General features: G+C 45.8%; 1 protein-coding gene across 1 annotated transcript in view; it reads right to left on the bottom strand.

Moving 5' to 3' along the window:
• IFNGR1 (interferon gamma receptor 1) overlaps positions 1-16,391 on the bottom strand; it is an 84,036-nt gene that overhangs the window by 12,258 nt on the left and 55,387 nt on the right. The window contains exon 5 of the mRNA XM_077486778.1: positions 15,555-15,702. Coding sequence (XP_077342904.1) covers positions 15,555-15,702 — 148 coding nt within the window. The remainder of the gene's footprint in view (positions 1-15,554; positions 15,703-16,391) is intronic.

Here is a 16,391-nt window from a genome sequence, read left to right as displayed (position 1 = left end):
ATTTGAAAAAGCTTACTACTCCTTTTAACCACTTCAATAGCAGGCACTCTTACCCCCTTAATGCCTAATTTTCAGCTTTCAGCACTATGACAATTGCACGGTCATGCAGCACTACACCCATATGAAATTGTTATCCATTTTTTCACCGAAATAGAGCTTTCTTTTGGTGATTATTAATCACCACTGTTTTTTTTTCTTCTGCTAAATAGATAAAAACGACAGAAAATGTTGAAACAAAAACACCTTTTTATTTGTTTCTGTTATATAATTTTGCAAATAAATAAACTTTCCTCATAAGTTTAAGTCAAAATGTATTCTGCTACATTTCTTTGCTGAAAATAAGCCAAATCAGTGTTTATTATTTAGTCTGTAAGGGCCGGTTCACACAGCGGGCGATGCGAGGCGTCACGACTCGCCTCGCCTCGCTCCCGCAAGTCGCCCCCGTTCTGTACAATGGAACCGTTCTGAGAGGAGCGACTCGAGTCGCTCCGACTCAGAAAAAAGGTTCCTGTACTACTTCTGGGCGACTTGCATTGACTTCTATACAGAAGTCATCTGCAAGTCGCCGCTGAGGTCGCCGCAGGTCGCGGCGAGGCAAGTCGGAGACGCCTCGCCGCGCCTGCAGTGTGAACCGGCCCTAAGAAGGTTATATTGTCTAAAAACTATGATATATACAGTCATTGTGAACAATATTGGTACCCCTGCATTTCTGTCAGATAATGCACCACTTCGCCCAGGAAATTGTTGCAATTACAAATGTTTAGGCAGTCTCATGTTTATATCTTTTGTTTGTATTGGTATGACAAAAAATTGGAGAAGCAATAAGCCACATTCCACACAAAGCTCCAAAAATGGACTGGATAAAATCATTGGCACCTTCTCAACATTGTACAAAATAATTGCATTCCAAATGTGTGATGCTCCTGTAATTTGTAATTAAACTCACCTGTATCAATTAACAGCTGCTGACAATATAGAAATCACATTGACAACTGGTTAAAATGGTGAAAAATGTACTCAACCTTTCTGTTGTGTGTCTCTGTGTGCCACATGGAGCATGGAGAAGAGAAAGGGCAGCAAAGAATTGTGTGAGGATTTGAGAACAAAAATTGTGGAAAAGCATGGGCAATCTCAAAGTTACTAACTAGCCCATCTCCAGAGATCTTAATGTTCCTGTGTCCACTGTGCGCAACATTGTCTAGAAGTTTAGAGCCCATGGTACTATAGCTAATCTCCCCGGATGTGGACAAAATTGAAAATTTGATCAAACATTGCAATAAAAGATTATTCGAATGGTGGATAAAGAACCTCGATCAACTGCCAAACAAATTCAAGTTGACTTTCAGGCACAGAGTGCAACTGTGTCAGCTCGCAATATACGTTACCACCTGAATGAAAAGGGATGCTGGTAGGAGACCCAGGAGGACCCCACTGCTGACAGAAGCATAAAATAGCCAGATTGGAGTTTGCCAAAACAGACCATCATTCTACTGTTTTCAGAAAAAGAAATGAGGCCCGTAAAGAAAAAAATACAGTCCCTATAGTCAAAGATGGTGGAGGTTCACTAATGTTTTTGGGTTGATTTGCTGCTTCAGGCACTGGATGTCTTAGCTGTGTGCATGGAATTAGGAAATCTGAAGACTACCAAAAAATTCTGGGGTGCAATGTAGAGCTGTGTCAGAAAGTTGGGTCTCCGTCAGAGGTCATGGGTCTTACAGCAAGACAATGGCCCAAGTCACACGTCAAAAAGCACCCAGAAATAGTTTAAGACAAAGCGCTGGAGAGTACTAAACTGGCCAGCAATGAGTCCAGATCTACATGCCATGGAGCACCTGTGGGGAGATCTCAAAACAGTAGTTGAGAAAAGGAACCCTTCCAATCTGAGAGACCTGGAGCAGTTGGCGAAAGAATAGCGGTCCAAAATTCCAGTTGGGAGGTTTAGGAAACAATTTGATGGTTACAGGACACAATTGATTTCAGTTATTTTTTCCAAGGGGTGTGCTATCAAATATTAAACTGAGGGTGGCAATAGTTTTGTCCAGTCCATTATTGGAGTTTTGCATGGAATGTGTCAGATTTGGCACATGTTTCTCTACTTTTCTGTGTCATATCAATACAAACAAAAGAAATAAACATGAGACTGCCTAAACATTTGTAATTACAACAAGTTCTGGGCAAATTGGTGCATTAACGGACAGAAATGGAGGGGTGCCAACATTTTTGGCCATAAAAAATGCCAGGACAGTATCAATACCCCCAAATGATCCCTTTTTGGAAAGTAGACAGTCCAAGGTATTTAGTAAGAGGCATGGCAAGTTTTTTGAAGTTACAATTTGTTGTCACAATTATTTGAAAAATTAAGAAATATAAAAAAAAATGGTTTCACTTTTGTTTTTTACATATGGTGACCAGTGCAGTGATCAGGGACACTGGCTGGAGACAGTATGTTAAAAAAAAAATAAAGGTTTTTATTTACATTTTTTTTCTAGCACACTGTGACCAGAGCAATACAGTGTTACCATAGCAACACTGTACTACTCTGGGGGAGTGATCAGGATTTATTTATTTTTTTACATATTATGAGAACATATACCAATTCAATTCATTGGTATAAGCGACCATTTTTACTCAATGAAACTAGTTCATTCATTTTTTTTTGTTGTGATTAGCTGTAATTGGTCAAAGCTACATGGTACAGATCGACTGGAATTGGCCTGCCTGTACCATGTGTTCACTGAGACCAATCACAGCTAGAAACACAACTGTATACAATGGATGGTATGAAAGAAAGCCATCCATTGTTTACAGCTGTCTTGTGATCTGCTAGCAATCACTACACTGGCAGCGGGCCGGTACAGTGACAGATTGCACCGCAGCACGACCCCGTGAGAGGCACATTCTACCGAACAAGTGCCTGACCCCATCATTTTACTATAGGCTGGCCAGGAAGGTGTTAAGCAAAACAAAGGGGCTTTTGATTTAGTGCAGGGGTGCCCAACCAGTGGCCCGGGGACCACATGTGGCCCGTGGAGCCCTTTGATATGGCCCGTGACCTCCTTCTGTGGAATGGCAGATTGGCAAACCCAGATCATGGGTTGCAGACCCACCATTCCAGAGCATCTGTATGAAGCCGGCAAAGCAAGCAGCTGTGGAGCAGAGCTGTATAAGCTGATTCTTCCTGTATAGCACCGTCGCTTGCCAAGGACGGAGTGATACCAAATGCACTATGCCTGGGACAGCAACAGCAGGCGATACCTGAATGGGAGACAGTTATTAAAGGTCAGTTTATTACTAAAATTGCAGTGTATATATGGGCATATCTGTGCAGTGGTTACTGGGCTACTTTCAAACTGACCCGCAGGTGCAGTGCACCTCCAGGTTACCTGCACTGAGACTTCTGTTATTAGATTTCTGTTATTACCTGCGGGTTTGGTGAGCTTTCAGAAAAGTGCACCATACCTGGAGGATATAATAGAAGTCTATGGCAAAGTGTAGCTAATACACAGGAAAGACACAGGTGCACTGTGCTGCATTAGTGTGAAAGGCCCCTTTCACACAATCGGTCCAACTCAATCGGACCCTCCATTCACCTCTATGAAACGGCAGATTTGTGTCCTTTTACAACTGGATACCTCCAAAATGATTTACTAAAAAAAAAAAAGAAAGAAGGATCAATCCCCTTCCGTCAGGGCGGATCGGATTGACGGACCCATAGAGTAGAGTGGGCTGTGTCCGTGTCTGCTCTGCACGGACCTGTCATCCACCTGCTCTGCTCATTGTGGCCCGCGACCGGTTACCAAGTCGCTTAAGTGGCCCTCGCTCTTCAAAAGGTTGGGCACCCCTGATTTAGTGTTAATAAACCCACAACAGTAAAATCAGTCTGTATATGCAGCAAAGCGTGCTTGTTATACTCACTGTTTAACCTAATGGGTTAATACTCCTCATTGTGTAAAAAGGCTATTTGATCCTGTCTTCTCTGATCCTCCCCTTCTTTTACTGTCCCTAATCCATCTGCTGATAGTATAGAGCCCTAGGAGGCACTTTGCACATGCTCAGTTTGGTGTGTATTGCAGGAGAGTCTTTTTTTTTGGGTGGGTGCATGTGATCAGCACAGTACAGAGGATCAGGGGTCATGCAGGACAGTCAGAAGAGAATGAAAACTCCTCCTACAAGCTTTAACCAGTGCTCATCTGGACACTGTTGAAGTCACAAGACTGCTATATACTGCTGAAGAAAAAATGTATTTAGCAGTTTATATTTATTTATTAAAATCATTGTATTTCCATGTTCTGTGTACTGTAGGAGACCAGGTATAGTGAATGCAGGTTCCCGTGTTTAGTAACACCTTAACTATAATATCCTTTTTTTGGAGTACTGGCCAGAATAAAGTTGTCATAGACAATTGTGTTATATACAGTTACCTTCAGACCAACAAAACATACAGGAGAACCTAAAAACTTAAATGGCAGCAGCTTGAAGCACCTTACATCTGAAGCCTAAGAGCTGGTTCACACAGGGGCAACACGAATTTCAACACGACTTTTGGAGGCAACTTGGACACGACTTGCACACGACCTGGGGCGACTTACAACATGACTTTAAGTCGCCCCAGGCCAGGCAACTTTTGCCGTGGCCAAATCAGAGAATGAGCTCCCAAGGGAGAACTCCACGCCAAATAAAAAAAAAATTAATTGGCGTGGGTTCCCCCTCCGAGAGCATACCAGGCCCTTAGGTCTGGTATGGATTCTACAGGGAACCCCCTACGCCAAAAAAATGGCGTGGGGGTCCCCTCCAGATCCATACCAGACCCTTATCCAAGCATGCTACCCGGCCGGCCAGGAAAGTGGGTGTGGACGAGCGAGCGCCTTTATTAAAGCGGCTCCCGGATTCCGATAAGCCCCCCGCCTGCAGACCTCGACAACCAACGCCCAGAGTCCCTTGTCCTCATCAACAAGGGGACAAGGTGCTTTGGGGTGGGGGGCGCGCAGCCCCCCTTCCCCAAGGCACCCCCCCATGTTGAGGGCACGCGGCTCGGGGGTGCCTTGGGGAAGGGGGGCCGCGTGGCCCCCCCACCCCAAAGCACCTTGTCCCCATGTTGATGAGGACAAGGGCCTCTTCCCGACAACCTTGGCTGTTGGTTGTCGGGGTCTGCAGGCGGGGGGCTTATCGGAATCCGGGAGCCCCGGCCCCCCACCCTATGTGAATGAGTATGGGGTACAATGTACCCCTACCCATTCACCTGTGAAAAAAAAATGTACAAAAAAAAAAACACAACACACAAGGGTTAAAATAGTTTATTGCTCCAGTGGTCTTCTTCCGTCTTCGGGGGGTCTTCTCGCCGGACTCCTCCGCTATCTTCTGCTCTTTCACTAGCGGAGGAGCCCGGCTTTCTTCGCCGCCGCTCTCTTCTTCCGACTTCAGGGGTCTTGTCCCCCCTCTTCGGTTCTTCTTGCCGGGCCACCACGCCTTCTTCTAGCTCTTTTACAAGCGGTCTTCTGTCGCCGATGCCGCTGTCGCCGTCTTCTGTTCTTCTCTTCAGGAGATGTTGCCTCGTCACTGTCTCTGCACCCCCCATGTTGAGGGCATGCGGCCTGGTACAGCTCAGGAGGGGGGGGGCGCTCGCTCGTCCCCACCCCCTTTCCTGGCTGGCCGGGTAGCGTGCTCGGATAAGGGTCTGGTATGGATCTGGAGGAGACCCCGCAGGCCGTTTTTTCGGTGTAGGGGGTTCCCCTTAGAATCCATACCAGACCTAAGGGCCTGGCATGCTCTCGGAGGGGGAACCCACGCCAAATTTTTTTCATAAATTTGGCGTGGAGTTTCCTCTTGAGAGCTGATAATTCTGTGAGAGTCGCCCATGTATAGACGGCGATCCGAATTGTAGGCATTGTGTGCATTAAGATGGCTCTCATTCGCTTACATAGATTTTTACATGTTGTCCGACCTGAGGCGACTAGGGGCGACCTGAAGTCGGATCTGAGTCGCCCCTGTGTGAACCGGCTCTAAGTCAGCAAAGCCCTGTACATCCACCTGGTACAACTTAGCAAACGAATAAACAAAAGACCAGGTGGCGGGCTTACAAATCTGAGAAACAGACACCTGATACTGAAAAGCCAGGGAGACACCAATGGACTTAGTGGAGTGTGACCTAACAGGAAAGGGATGCACCCCTGTCCTTCAAGGAATAGGCATAGCAATGATCTATCTTGTCCAGATAGCAGTGGTAGAATGAGAGGCTGGTAGTTCCTTGCGATCGCCTCCCAGAAAGACAAAAAGGCAAACAGATTGCCTCAGTAAGGCCATACCTGAGAGAGAAACCTGCACAACAGGAACCACATCCAGACAGTAGAGAGACACATCCTGGGAAGCTTTGGAGAAGAGCAGAAGGAGGGTATGATGATCTCCTGAATAAGTTGATTGAAAATCACCTTAATCAGGAGATCATCATGCCCTCCTTCTGATCATACCCTCCTGATTGAAACACAAAATAATGGTCAGTTTCCCTCGGTTTGGGGCTCCATGCAATATCTTACCTTGTGGAGTTTCAATGATTATGAGAACGGTGGGGAATCAGCCCAGAACTACACGGGTGAATATTATCAATGATCTCAAGGCAGCTGGGACCATAGTCACCAAGAAAACAATTGGTAACACCGTGAAGGACTGAAATCCTGCATCGCCTGCAAGGTCCCCCTGCTCAAGAAAGCACATGTACAGACAGCTAAGACAACAAAGGAGAGGCTCAAGAAGAAGCACATTAAGTTCCCGGGATGGCCTAGCCAGTCTCCAGACCTTAATCTGATAGAAAATATGCGGAGGGAGCTGAAGGTTTCGAGTTACCAAACGTCAGCCTTAAAACCTTAATGACTTGGAGAGGATCTGCAAAGAGGAGTGGGACAAAATCCCCTCCGAGATGTGTGCAAACCTTGGAATGTCTGACCTCTGTGATTGCCAACAAGAGTTTTGCCACCAAGTACTAAGTTATGTTTTTCAAAAAGGATCAAATACTTATTTCACTGAATAAAATGCAAGGAGAAATCAGGGGTACAGGAAGACGCCAATGAGGCGTCTGAAGAAGAGAGGCCACCATGCTGTGAGGGGGACCCAAAGATTTGCTTAATGTTAGCTGTGGTTGGAAAGGTGGCCATGAAGTAAGCAAACTTTAGGCAGTGGGTTTCCTTACTCTATAAAGTCTGTGCCATACTGAGGGCTAACAGCCTGCTGGGAATGGGGCCACTGTGTAGACCCAGCCTGCACAGTCTGAATGAGCAAGCTGCGCAGGCTGCAGGGGAAAGAACCAGCAGGAAATAGGGTTCGTCACTGAAGTGGTACCATGGAAAAAGTAAAGTGGCCAAAAAGGGCCGCAACTAGCGTACATATACACAGGCGCAGAGATAGAGCATACTCCAGATGGTGACCTGGAGATACATGGGACAGAAAGAGAGATTCCAGGGCCGCAGACAGAGAGCTCCAAAGTGCCTGCTAGCCTCCCCGGCGATATTCCTGAGTCTGGATCGGGGTGGAATTTCAGAACCAAAAGCGGTAACCCCGAGCGAGACTCGGGATATCATCGCAGGATCCAGGAAGAGTATGCTTACCTTATCCCCTGGATGCAGCGATGTCCCCCGCTGTGTGAGCGGCTTGGCCTCCGCTCAATGTATCACGGAGCCAAGCTCCATTCCCTGCGGGCGTTTGCGAAGCACGGGGATGGAAAACTGCGTCAAATTCAAAAAGTGAAACACACACATTACATACAGTATAATGTAATCTGCAAGATTACATTACTGTATGAAATTATTTCACATCCATTTTGTCCCTTGTGGTCCCAGTGCCCTGCATGTAGTTTTATATTATAAAAACTGTTCTTTCTGCCTGTAAACTGGAAATTTTCCTTAGCAACCAAAACTGTCCCTTTACATCAAAAGTGGTTTAAGACCAGCTAGAAAACAGCGATAATAAATTAGAATCACTCGCATAATTGAGCAATAGTGATTTGTGAGGAGATCAGCCCTCAAATACTGAAAAGTAATGACAGTGACAATTCTGCAACTGAGCAAATTTCTGTGTTTTTGATTTGATTACATTATTGAATAATTTTTATTATATTATTATTTATTATATTTTAATTTATGATTGTTTTTCAAATTTTATCATACCCGGGATGTCTACAAGACTCTGGTTTGGACAGATTTAAGTGAGTTATTCCTAATAATTACAGGCCTACAATATAAAAACGCCATATTTTCATGCAAAATAATTGTACCACTTTAAGCATCAAAAATCTGAAATAATCATACAGCCAGGGAGGTTAAGAAGGAAAAAATAGGATTTTTGTACTCACCGTAAAATCCTTTTCTCTAATTCACCGACCGACACAGCTCCTCTCTGGAACAAAATGGGTTTGTTAGCCTGCCACTAGGAGAAACTAGGCAAAATTGTAACACAATACACAAATCCCATGGGGGTAACGGCGGACGCACCAGAGGGACTACATGTTGTACCCCCTGAATGAAGGTACTCACTAACGAGTGAGACACCAGGGGTCACTGAAAAAAGACAGCCAAGGCTGAAATTTGCCCCTTAATGGTGCTTAACGCCAACTTCTGGTCTACTCCTTGCTGAAGAAACAGCAGGATCCTGGATATAGAAAAGGAGCGCAGATGCTATCCTTTCTCCTCACACATGGAGATGTAGGCCTTCCATGTACGATGGTATATCTTCCGTGAAGAAGATTTCCATGCCCTCAACATAGTTGTAATCACCGAGTCCGACAGACCCGGTTCCTCAGCACCTGGCTCTCAATAGCCATGCCGTTAAAGCCAGCGATGGTAAAGCAGGGTGAAAGATTGGACCTTGAGATAGGAGGTCGCCGTGCCGTTGTCCGATTGTACCCTGATCGGACACCCTTGAAGACTCAATGACCATGTGTGGAGGCACAGCCTGATCGCTCTCAATTCGAGCAGATTGATGGGCAACTTGGATTCTTCAGTCGACCAGAGACCCTGAGCCGACTGAATCCCCATCACTCCACCACAGCCGGATAGGCTGGCGTCTGTTGTGTTCACCGTCCATTGGAGAGTTAGGAACGACTTTCCTGACCGAATCACCGGGGATCTCAGCCACCATAGCAGGGAGTCTCTGACCGAATGGCTCACCTGGATCGAGAGATCCAGGGACAACTGAGATTTGTCCCATTTCGACAAAATCTCTTTCTACAAGACTCTGGTGTGGAACTGGGCATACGGCACGGCCTCGAAGGCGGCCACCATGAGTCCCAGGACTCGCATGCAAAAGCGAAGCGACGACCGCTCGCGATTCCACAGTAGTTTTATCGCGGCTGAGGGTCTGCACCTTGTCTGAAGGGAGAAAGACTCTCGCTTCCTTGGAGTCCAGCAACAAGCCTAGGTACTGCAAACGCTGGGTTGGTACAACCACCGACTTCTTTAGGTTCAACAGCCACCCAAATTCTTGCAAGTCTGCATGGAGATCACAACATCCTCCTCCAACTCTGAGGCGGAAGATGCTCTCAGGAGGAGATCATCTAGATATCCCACGATCGAGATCCCGCGTTGTCGCAGCAACGCCAAAACTGGAGCTTCCCCAACTGCAAATCGCAGAAACTTTTGCTGCCGCAGACATATGGGTATGTGCAGGTACGCATCCTGGATGTCCAAGGACACCAAGGAGTCCCCTTGATGGAGTGCAGCAACTACTGAGCAAACTGATTCCATCCTGAACCTCTGCACTTTTACAAAGTGATTGAGGGCTTTTAAGTCCAAGATTGGATGTACCCCTTCCTTTTTGGGAACCACAAACAGATTTGAGTAGAATCCCTGGAAGCGTTCCGATTCCGCAACTGGTACAACCACCCCTCAACTCAGCAAGTCCCTTACTGCCCCCAACAGGGCCTCCCAGCGAACCAGGGACACGGGTATGCTGGAGGGGAAGAATCCGTTTGGCGGCCAAGAGAGAAACTCTATCTTGTAGCCTGTGGAAATCAGATCGCAGACCCATTGGTCGGATAAGTGGGAGGACCACCGGGCTGCAAACTACTGGAACTACTGGGATACAGATCACCACTAGAATACTCCCGAAGGCAACGCCCCACCCGAGACATGGTTGGGGGCAAACCTTCATGCTGTAGCACTTTTTGTCGCAGGCTTGCTAGGCTTAGGATGCCAGGGACGCTTTTGTCCGTCCGTGGCCGTCCTGTCGGGCTGGGGACGCTTCGCCGAAGCCCCGATCGGACGAAAAAGCCGTTTGTGAGCGGAAAATGAGGGTCCTTGCCTACCGCGTGGCTCCTTAGGCTTCCAGGCTTACGGGAGTAGAGTACTCTTACCACCAGTGGCATTTTTAATAATGTCATCCAATGAGGCTCCAAAGAGCCGATCGCCAAAGAAGGGAAGATCCGTCAGGGCTTTCGTAGATGCCAGGTCAGCAGACCAGCATTTTAGCCAAATCAGGCGCCTCAGCACCACAGCTGACACTGAAGCCCTGGATAACAGAGGGAGTGTATCCAGGGTCGCGTCACAGACGTACTTAGGGCCTCGCACCAGGGCCTCCGCTAGTTCCATGCAGACAGGGGAGGCCTGTTGCTCTCCCAATCCGCGGTGCAAATGTTTTGCCCACTCAGTCAGTGTTTGCGACAACAGTGCAGATGCCAGTACAGGTCGCACGGCTGACTCCACAACCGTAAACAAGGAACGAGCCACCGCCTTGGCCTTCCTGTGTGTGGGAACCTTGAATGCAGGAGACCGCTCAACCGGGATCGTGGTTACTTTATTTAACCTGGATACTGGGGGCTCCACGACTGGAGGAGCCGACCATTTCTTGAGAAGGCTATCCTCAAAGGGGCAATGCACCGCCATATTCTTGGGGACCGAAAAGGTCCTTTGCGGCCGACCCCATTCCCTGTAGATGAACTTATCAAAATAAGTCAAATACGGGAACACCTTAATTGAACGTGCTGGCTTGCGGTGACCCAAAGGGGGCCGATGCATCAGCAGAGGGATCCGCTGGATCCTGGATCTTCAGGGTATCACGCACAGCTGTGATAAGTGCTTCAGGGGGGGGGGGGGGGGAGGAGATAGGGACGTGGGAGAGAAGAGAAGGAGGTGAGGTGGCCCCCGGATCGACCTCCTAGGAAATGCCCAGCTGCTGACCCCACCGAAGCAGGGAGAGCCATACTTACCAGTTCTGAAGAGCTGGAAGACACTCCATCACAGACCCACTCCTGCGCAGTTACAGGGTGGCTGCTGGCCTCGGTATACTGTGATCCAGACATCAGTAGCCCGGTCATACCCCGGAGCATTGAAGCTCACCGACCACTTCTGGAGCTGAGGCATGTCGTGGCCTGCCGAGCCGTAGCTGCGACGTGCACACGCTCAATGGCCGGACTACAAGGATAACTTAACCAGCCTGTCACCCAGCCGGCAGTTGATAGAAGATCTCAGGATCATTCATCTTGCGCAAAAGCATAAGTCCTGTATCAAAAAAAATCGACCGAAGGGCCCGCAGGGTTCTTAGGTCATTCTCCTTCACTAGGCAAAATAAAACTGAAGCTGAAGCTGCTGGGGCAGTAGGGAGGGTTGTTAGCACAGGGTCCGCCCCCTGGGCGGTACTGACAATTCTGTGTATTGTGTTACAATTTTGCATAGTTTCTCCTAGTGGCAGGCTAACAAACCCATTTAGTTACAGAGAGGAGTTGCGTCGGTCGGTGAATATAAGAGAAAATCCATTGCACAGAAAACACATGGGTTTTAAAGGGCCAGGCCCTTAGACCTCTAGCGATCTTCAGGGACTGGAACTACTGGGATACAGATCACCACTTCCCTCGATCTGTATAGCACCCTCCGGCTTACTCCAGATGTTGCAATTTATGCAAAGGAGGAGTGCCAATCGCAGGGTCCAGTACCCAAAGCAACTTATAGCCTGGTCCCTCATCTTCCATCTCCAGCAAGGCCCAGGTATGGTCCAGTTGGCGTGCCTAGAATACTATGCCATTAGCCAGAATGGCTTATGTGCAGGTGAGTGCTTGTAGGAAGAATTATGGACTAGCATGCTCAGAAGAATCATTTAGCTCCTTTTGTAGCGATGAGACATTCATGATCTAGAAACTACAGTAAGTGAGGTGTGTCTCCACTGTGCAGATGCGGTATGTGATGTATGGGATTATCTCAGTTACCACCTTTTATCCTACTGGGAGGCATTTGCAAGGGGTTATCTGCTTCTTGTTCCAACCTAGCTAAGTGGAGAAGACACTTAATTGCTCTGGTCTATTCCTTGATGGACAGGATCCCTCACTTGTCTGTTATGGTGCACTGCAGTAGGTCTGTGGGTGCCTTCTGGGCCTTTCAGCCCCAGGCATCCGTTTCCAAATTTGTAGGGCTGTCAAAAAAACGAAAGTGGGATTTCTGACTTAGCTCTCCCTTACTTGGAGTACTGGACACAGGACCCTCCACTCTGTTTGTGCATCTCCTTATTACTTGACAAAAATGAGGACTGCTGCAAGGGAGAGGTTATATGGGGGTCCTTACAGCTCTGCTTGCCTAAGCTAGCAGCATATAACCCAGTCGTCTATGGCTTCACCCTGCGTCCTGTACTGTATGATTAATCCCTTCTCGACCAGCTGCAGCAGTTGTACTGCAGCCGGTTGGCTCCCCTGGACGAAACGACGTTACCTTACATTGGTTCGCTTTTTGACCAATCAATGTAGACAGACAGATCTCTGTGCTGTTAGGGGTGAGGAGAGCGATCTGTTGTTCATAATATGTATGAACAACGATCATTCTCTTCATTCAGGCAGTCCCATGCCCCCCAGTTAGAATCACTCCCTAGGACACACAATTAACCCCTTGATCGCCCCCTACTGTTAACCCCTTCCCTGCCAGGGACATTTACACAGTAATCAGTGCATTTTTATAGCACTGATCGCTGTATAACCGATCTGTCCACCATAATGTCGCAGTGCCGATAAAAAAACGTTGATCACCGCCATTACTAGTAAAAAAAATAATAAAAATGCCATAAATCTTACCCCTATTTTGTAGATGCTATAACTTTTATGCAAACCAATCAATATATGCTTATTGCGATTTTTATTACCAAAAATATGTAGAAGAAAACATATACATACATACATACATATCAGCCTAAACTGAAGAAAAAATTTTCTTTTTAAAAAAAATAAATAAAAAATTGGGGATATTTATTATAGCAAAAAGTACAAAATACTTTTTTTTTTCAAAATCGTTGCTCTTTTTTTGTTTATAGCACAAAAAAAAACCAAAAAACGCAGAGATGATCAAATACCACCAAAAGAAATGTCTATTTGTGGGAAAAAAAGGACGTCAATTTTGTTTTTGTGCAATGTCGCACGACCGCGCAATTGTCAGTTAAAATGACGCAGCGCCGTATGGAAAAAAATGGCCTGGTCATTGAGTAGCCAAATCTTCCGGTGGTGAAGTGGTTAAACAATTTATATATTCTGAAAGCAGAGACCCTGTAAAATAAAATGGGTTGAAGTGCATCTCACACAATTGTGATACTGTTTATCAATTCTATATTTTTTGTAAAAAAATAAAAATACACTCACATATTTTAGTGCACACAAAGACAATATAAGACCCGTTATAATATATATATATATATATATATATATATATATAGTAAAATATAAAAGATGACGTGTCGAGTAAAAAGATCACAAATATGTCACGCATTCAAATTGTATGCACCCGTGGAAAGTATATATATATTTATTTATTTTTTTGGCCCTAGAAATATTACTCTCACATTCATTCACATTCATGGTGATACGAATATGCATAGCATATTTGTCAACCTTTTTTGACCCTGCACTCAACACTAACACAATGATAGTACCCAAGAGTAAGTAAGGTAAGCCTGGGAGGTGGGGTTGTCATGTTTCTTAGCATGTTGGCAACCGGAAGAAAAATTTTGACCAATTTCCTAATTGCCATAACAGCTTGGAGTTTCTTTATGTGCTAATTACATAGTATTATTATTCAAGTAATGTTAAAAAAGAATCCTGTTTCATAAAAAAACAAAAAAACAAAAAAAAAAAAAAAAAAATATAAATATAAATATAAATATAAATATAAATATAATATATATATATATATATATATATATATATATATATATATATATATATATATCTATCTCAAGACACCTGTGCAGCTTAAAGGGTTTTTAAACCCTTGTTTAAAACAAAAAAAAACAAACATGTCATACTTACCTCCACTGTGCAGTTCGTTTTGCACAGAGTGGCCCCTAATATCCTCTTCTGGGGTCCCTAAGCGGCCCTGGTAGCTCCTCCCCACATTGAGTGTCCACAGTGGAGAAGCGCGCTCTTTGGTGGACACACGTGTCCCGCATCTGTGTTCATTCACAGAGAATGCACGACTCAGCTCCCGGCCACCACATCATTGGATTTGATTGACAGCAGCAGGAGCCAATGCCCGTGCTGCTATCAATTTATCCACTGAGGACACGAGACACCAGGTAGAGCAGGATCGGGGTCAGGTAAGTAAAATGGGGGCTGAGGGGGCTGCAGCATCATAGAAGGTTTTTCACCTTAATGCATAGAATGCATTAAGGTTAAAAACTATGAGGGTTTACAACCCCTTTAAAGCTGAAGTTTAGGTATGGACTATTTTGCATAGTTATTCTGGTTCACGTTGAACCAATCTAAGTATGCATGTGGGATTTTCATGGAAACTGAAAATCTCTGTATTAGGCACTGCTACTACAGTGAATACCACAAAATTCTGGAGGTTGTGCCGAGCAGTTACTGCTTAGGCTGACCATAGATGATCACGGGCTGCAGAAAAGAAAATTGCTGGATTCCCCCATCAACACAGTCTGTGTTGATGGAATCCTTCCCATTACGGCTGGGAGAACACATAGATTATTGCCAGTGGCTATAGCTTGAAAAATCCAACAGGCTGGTTGTAACCAAGTTATTTGATCGATCAACTTGAGTACAATCAGCCCGCCCATACATGGTTAGAATCCCAGCTGGTCCTGCTGAACCGGCCAAGATTTGAACCGTCAATGGCCAGTTTTATGGAATACAGGAGGTCGGTCGTTCAGCACAGCATTCAAAGAACATTTTGCATTCTCTCAAAGATTGCAAAGTGTTCATTGATTGGGCGAGGCAGGGGTGTCACAACCTCCACCTTGTCCTATTAGAGAACACTTGAGATTCCCTGAGAAAATGCAAAGTGTTTTCTGAATGGCGCCTGTGCCAAGCAAGTGACCTTCTGTGTTTACTAAGCAGCCGGCAGTAGCTGGGCAAGGGATCCGCAGTGCCTACGACAGTGATTAACAGCTTTCACGGAGATCAGCCAGAAATGCTGCATGCTTACTTTCACAAGGAATCGCACAGCAACAGGCGCTTCTGCAACACAAGCTTTGTGAATGGGCACTAAGTGAATAAAACACAATTATTAATCTCAGAATGCTATAGTAAAGAAAATCACATGACCAAGGGGTATTTTTATATACATCAGTATAACACAAACATAACTTACCTCTTTCATCAGAAAAACACATCTCCTTGGATTCCTCCTTTTTCATCAAAAAAAATTTTGATTCACCTTTTGCAGAAAAACAGTAAGTCTCCTGATCCGAAATAGAAAATGTAACTTTACATGCTAAACTGTCACAATCTGTTGCCATCTGCAAAAAAAGAAAAATGCATTATGTGGAGAGCTTATTGCGTATGCAGCTTTGTCCTTGTTAGATCCTTGCCCATGTTCCTGCTTACGCTTGTGCCATGGCCTCTGCCCCAGGTTTTGTGTTCTATGGAGCAACTGTTGGGCGGCACAGTGGTGTAGTGGTTAGCACTCTCACCTATCAGTAAGAAGGGTTGCTGGTTCGAATCCCAACCACAACACTACCTGCCTGGAGTTTGCATGTTCTCCCTGTGCCTGCATGGGTTTCCTCCAGTTTCCTCCCACACTCCAAAGACATGCAGGTAGGTTAATTGGCTTCTGTCCAAAATTGGCCTTAGTTTATGAATGAGAACCTTGGATTGTGGACTCCTTGAGGGTGGGGGCCAATGGGTGTGCAATGTACAGGGATAGGGACAATTGAAGACACCTCACTCAGGTTGAACTGGATGCACTGGTGTCTTTATTCAACCTTACTAACTATGTAACCCTTGCATGCAGGGGTTAGAACTATGTCCCCTTATGCTGTGTGCATCAATAGAAACACATAGCCTTGGAAGGCAGTCCCCAGCTCCTACCACCTCCAAGCTAGAAGACTGACTGAACTGCACAATCCACTGTTAACTCTTCTCTGTGAAGATTAAAAGTTCAGGGAAGAGGCACTGAGACAAGCAAGAGCCAGCAGCATTGAAAGTT

This window comes from Lithobates pipiens, unplaced genomic scaffold (assembly GCF_037356315.1).
Source record: "Lithobates pipiens isolate NorthernLeopardFrog02 unplaced genomic scaffold, aLitPip1_a1.2 Scaffold_18, whole genome shotgun sequence".
NCBI lineage: Eukaryota > Metazoa > Chordata > Amphibia > Anura > Ranidae > Lithobates > Lithobates pipiens.
This window is presented reverse-complemented; position numbering and strand designations above follow the sequence as displayed.